The sequence below is a fragment of the Pteronotus mesoamericanus genome, unplaced genomic scaffold (genome assembly GCF_021234165.1).
Source record: "Pteronotus mesoamericanus isolate MK-2021 breed Mesoamerican mustached bat unplaced genomic scaffold, CSHL_Meso_final contig_163, whole genome shotgun sequence".
NCBI lineage: Eukaryota > Metazoa > Chordata > Mammalia > Chiroptera > Mormoopidae > Pteronotus > Pteronotus mesoamericanus.
The window spans coordinates 15,702,501-15,708,470 of NW_026555064.1; the positions used below are offsets into that span (position 1 = coordinate 15,702,501).

General features: G+C 36.3%; 1 protein-coding gene across 1 annotated transcript in view; it reads left to right on the forward strand.

The window, feature by feature from the left end:
- Nucleotides 1–5,219, forward strand: part of PGRMC2 (progesterone receptor membrane component 2) — a 14,098-nt gene extending 8,879 nt beyond the window's left edge. Inside the window, exons 2-3 of the mRNA XM_054563267.1 lie at nucleotides 2,661–2,816; nucleotides 4,004–5,219. Of these exons, the coding sequence (XP_054419242.1) occupies nucleotides 2,661–2,816; nucleotides 4,004–4,101 (254 nt within the window). The 3' untranslated portion in view covers nucleotides 4,102–5,219. The remainder of the gene's footprint in view (nucleotides 1–2,660; nucleotides 2,817–4,003) is intronic.
- Nucleotides 5,220–5,970: the final 751 nt, after the last annotated feature.

Sequence of the window (5,970 nt, forward strand, 5' to 3'; positions counted from 1 at the left end):
GTTTGGAGAGTAGGGAAATAAGTTAATCACCAAAACACTCTTTTCTGTTCAAGAGTTAGCAAAGCGTTTTGTATCTGTTCAGCTTGAATTAGTAGTTGTTGACACATTCATTCTTACTAAGTTAGCCATCTAAAAGTACATGTTTTATGAAGTTTTGTTTTTATATTCATTCATTGCTGAGGCTTCCTTAGGGAAGCTGGCAGAGAATTTTACTAGAGAAGATATTGGTATATATTAGTATCTTCAAAGATGGGGGGTTTCTGATTGCTACTGTTATAATGCTCATCTTTTTTTTTTTTTTCCTCCTCTTTACCATTCAGATGTATTTTATGATTTATACTCTGAAGTACTCAAAGTAGGCTGAATTGTAGGCCAGGGTGATAAATACTACAAAATGCTAAGAAACACCGTTGGTGTCTATAGCTTTTTTTGTTAATTCTCTTCCATTTTGATTTAATAGAATGATTAGATAAATTCAGTAGGAAACATAGAACCATTAAATGACAACTGTGATAGTCACCTAATATTAAGTAGCAATATGGAAAACTTGAGGATGGGAAAAGCAGGATAAAAAATACAGTACTTTACTGGAAATACCACCTTTATTTATTAATGTACCAATACCTAATAATGCTTTTAAAATTTATTGTTAGTGACACTTCTGGTTGCATGCAGGAAACTTTTCAGACAATTAGTTTCTTACATTCGATGCACTTTACGGTGCAGTGCTTTCTATAATTCAAATTAAGGTTCATAACTCTTTAGATTTTTATCTATTTAAAATGTTGAATTCTACTCTCAAGGGTACAAATGCTTTTTGACCTGTAACCTTTAATTCCCTAAATGTTTCAAATGTGAATATGGGTATAATCATTTTGCTAACTTAAAAATCAAGGAATTTCCGTTTTTTTCTACTTGTTTACTTCTCATTAGTTCGACAGTAGCTCTCTCACTGACCACTCTGTTGCTCAATTGAGCCAATAATTACGGTTTTAAAATTATTTTCTTTTAATTACCTGTCATGTATGGGTAACTTTCAGACTCATGAAAAATATTTTTTCTTTTTAAAAATTATTTATTTTGGAAATATTATTTATGAGCACGTAATTCTTAAACCAACATTTTAAACAGAAAAATCTCCATGTTCTGCAGCCTAAGATGAAGACAGAATGAACACTTAGAAGGTTATTATAAAAGTAGTTTTTTCAATAGCCAGACTTTACCAGTTATATGAAGTAAATGTTCCCCTCCATTCCCCGGAAGCCTTGCCACTGTTAAGTGTTTGATCTGTATTCTTCCTGGTGTTTTTCATGTATATACAGAGTGTAAAATGTGCATACGTGTATATTCTTTAACTCAAAGTGAATCATCATATATGTACATTATACATATATACATAGATGTATGTACGTGTGTGTGTGCACACGCTCTTCTGAATTGCTTTTTCCAGTAAATACATCATAGACGTCTTTCTACGTCTGTACATATAGTCACCTCATTCTCTTTGATGCTGTATACTATTCCATTAAATTAACATGCTATAATTTTTTTAACCAATTTCTTGATATAGAAAATTAGGTTGTTTCAATAATAGTTATTAGTATTTGTTTTCAACTGAAGTGTCTTTTTAACCTCTATTTAGATGGAGATTTTGGTTACCATAAATGAATCTGTTTAAAATAAAGGGTCAAAACATAGTTTCTCTTTGTTTGGAACGGCAGCTAATTGGTGTGGAAGAAACTGGTTATGCCCCCACCTCACAGGCACAGGCACTGTGCGGGGCATTGCGGAGCCGGCGCAGCCGGGAGGGGCGGTGGCGCTCTCAGGGTCAGACTTGGGGCAGGGCTCGCGGGCAGCGCCGGGACCGCCATTCCTTCCCCGAGAGGGTGCTTCCCAGTTCCTTGGACAAAAGGATGATGATTTCATGTTGGTGAGGACTGTTCTTTATAGCCATGCTGATTCCCAAAAGTAGTGACAAATGAAAGCCATTACATTCTTTAATGACTTTCCTTAGTTTATGTAGATAATTGTGAGCATATTATAGTCAGCAGGTGATTCTTATTTTGAAAATGGGATGTACTTCTGAGGAAACCATTTATTCAGCAAAGATGTGTTGAACATCACCTGGGCCGGGCACTGAAGCAGTCACTGGGAGTACAAAGATGGACTCCGTCTCTGCCTCACAGAATTGCAGCCTGCACTGGACAGGAGGAAAAAAGGGTTTTAGACCCACAGTTCACTTGTGTCTTTGTATAGTACTTACCCAGTGGACGTTCTGTCAGTTAATCTTTATATGCCACAATTAATTAACAGCAATCAGTAAAGCATCACTCGGAAGCAAACTGGCTTCCAAAGCTAATGGCTCAAATTTCCTATTCTCCCTAATACCTCGAAGTCTTCATCTTTGAATACAAGCCTTGGGGTATCTGAAATAATTGAAATTTAAGGGTCAGATTATCAGTGAAAAGTTTTACTTTGGTCAAAAAGCAGATTTCCAAGAAATTTTTTCTCATTCTCCCATCTAGTATCTGTGCTTGTTTTGAAATTAAGGCTGTGTACCATATACGAGTCATTATGAGGTTTCTTTTATTTTACTTTTTCCTTTGAGACAGTCTAGAATATCGTTAGGTAATCTAAATTAATTTCTTTTTTCCCTCCAGCGGGTCCATATGGAATATTTGCTGGTAGGGATGCCTCCAGAGGACTGGCGACATTTTGCCTAGATAAAGATGCACTTAGAGATGAATATGATGATCTCTCAGATTTGAATGCCGTACAAATGGAGAGTGTTCGAGAGTGGGAAATGCAATTTAAAGGTACCTTCATTTTGTTGGGTTCTTTGGAAATACTAAATTTATGGCCAAAAAAAAAAAAAAAAGAATGCTGTTTCACATTCTTTCTGAGCCTAAGGATGTCGTATGTTTTCATCACCATCATTATTTGATATAATATAATTGTTACATAGGATTTATAAAATCTGTATTTAAAAATGGACTTGTTACAAACTATAAGTCTAACAAAAAATGTCACTTTACTGGTATAAGGCTTGTTTATTAAGGTACAGTTTTTTAAAATTACAGGTTTATATTTATAACTGAACTGATTACTACTAATGTGATACTCTAATTATAACTCACTCTAAATGATTGTCTTACCTTTGAACTGTAAGGAAAAAATGTCATTTCTCTGTATTACACCCTCATGACATCAGTTATTACCACCTGTGAGATACTCTGGACCTGGGTGACCTAATGGACCCCTTCTGGCTTCTTTTTGCTTGTGCTGGGTTCTACAGGATAAAGCAGTCCTATCTTCTCTTGGTCTGTCAGTTAATTCAGTTAACCTCGGTTCACATTCCTGACCAAGAAACAACTGAAGGTGTATCAACATGGAAATAAGAATCTTCTACATTAAACACCTGCTGACATGAAACCAAGCAGTGGAACAGATCTAAGGAGAGAATGTGATAGAGGAAAGAATAGGACATTTTATTTCATCTCCATTCTATATCAAGTTCAATATACTTATAGATTTTAAATAACTTAAAAGTGCTCTGTGTTGCCAACTTGTTTCTTTAATTGTAATACTTTGGGCTATTAAGATTTAAGGAACTATTCAGAGACTCACAGTGCACAACAAAGACCAGTTTCAGATTACGTCTCCAAACCTAACCCAAGAGCCTGGGATACGGAGCTCTGAGGTGGGTCCCGGACATTCATATATTTTTAAAAATTCTAAGAGATTCTGATGCTGCATCCTTGATTAATAAGTGGTAGTCTGGAACAGTCTCTTGCAAAGCACAATTCCCAAGCTTTGTAAGTTCCCTAATCTTGTTTTCTTTTGTTCAAGCTTTACATGAATACAAAGACCAGCCAAGGTGAGCAGTAGGAAAAATTTAGTTTATTCTGTGTGATTCCAGGAGAGGCAAATGCCTTCCCTGCTGTATAGTAGAAGAGTGAAACAAACTTGATCACTACTGATTTTCTTTTGATGTGTCTTTCAGAAAAATATGATTATGTAGGCAGACTGCTAAAACCAGGAGAAGAACCGTCAGAATATACAGATGAAGAAGATACGAAGGATCACAATAAACAGGATTGAACTTTGTAAACAACCAAAGTCAGGGGCCTTCAGAACTGCAATTCTTACTCCTTTTCACAGAATGTCCAGCGTCTTTGGGTTTGGTTCACCTGCTGCAAAAAACATTCAACAGATTGTGTACAAACTAAATGAGTCTAAGAAGATTTGAATACTAGACATTATTTATGCTGCCAAACTCATTTGTTGCAGTTGTTTGTAATGTCTGGTTGGGGCTTCATGATCCTGAAAAGGAGACAGGGATTATTTTTTTTTTAAAGAGCAAGAAAGTTACTAGGTTACTTTTTCTTTTAGGAAAAAAAAAATCAAAGACAACCAGATGTGTTTGCTACTTAAGTGTACAAATCTCAGAAACAGCAAGGGATTCCCGTTTCCTGTGCTGTGTTTTGTTCTAGTATTGGGGGAAGGAGGAAATCTGGGCAGAAGAGGCAGGGTGTGCATCCATTTGAGTAGTTTAGGCTACTGAAACATTACAGAGTGAATCCCAAAACTTTTCTTGTTGGGTTTTATCAGGGAAAGGGGGGAAAAACCCCTTTATTTCTAAAGAAATCTTTGGATACTAGGAGACGGGATTTCAAGTGGATTTAATAAGTAACCCCAATAGTAAGATCATTTGCAATAGTTTCCGTCCTGTTCCTTCCACTAGATCAAATCAATATTAATTGTGCCTTATTTCACTTACATAGACTTGAATTATTTTTAGGGAAAGCCCATGTATGAATTCAGAAGTCACTACAAGCAGCATTGAGACCGAAGTTGGAATATTCTGTTAACCATAAACCTTGATGTCATTCTGTGTATATAGAATGTAAAAGGAACATTCAGTGTTACTGCCACATGTTAATACACACAAACTCAATTAGCATTGTAATGGCCAAATGCAATTCCCCCATGCTTTCCTCTTTTCAAAAAATTGAAAACCAAATCGACAACTCCATCCCCCAACAGCTGCCTAATTTTAGGATTCTGACCCTCACAGCTCACTGGTGTGGGTGCATGGGGCCGTGGCGTGACTGTTGTATGGGTGTGCGTGAATGTATGAGAGCGCTTTGGAAGGGACTCTGCAGATACTGTACATACCAGTACCGTTTTAATAAAGCATGTATAATAAACCAAAATAAGCTTGAGTTGGACTTTCTGTACGGACTGTACGCCAGGGCATGATGACGTGGCAGTCAAGACTGAGCACTTGATTCCAGATAAGGAAGAGTCTCGGAACTGAAAAAGCAGGCACTGGTTAACCAAGCTGTACACATTGTACCACAGTCACTGTAACTAGGAAGAAATTCCACTTTGTGGGACACTCGTAAGAGATCTGAGATTATTCAGGTAAGAATCGATATATAAAAATGTACATATTTTTACTTCATATTTTGATGCCAACTGATTATTCTAGAAGTAATAGCACCCCAGGTGGTAGTTACTGGACTCAAAACAGTAAAGGCTGTTATACCAACAGGTATTAAAACCTATTGTTAGTTGGAAAACAAAAACGTGTCAGTTGCCCGATTTCATCATGACTGTTTGGTTCTTAGTCGGGGACAAGTTACACCAAAAAAGACATTTTATTTGTAAGTCATCAGTTAAAGTCAAGTCTCTGCTTTATGAGTAGAATTCATGCAAAAGCCATCAAAGAAAGGGGAACTTGTAACTGCAATAATAAGCTAAAGTATGTAAAATACAGCAGGTCGTCAAATAACATTTAATGTCATCTCATGATAAAGGAGATGTAGGAGCTTCACTCTTGTTTATATGTTAGCCTGTGGTAAAAATTGGTTTCATTATATGTCATTTAAAGTGGTAGAACCTATCAACGATGTTATGTGAGGACTTGCTGTACTACATCCTATTATATTCAGTCTCGGAATATTT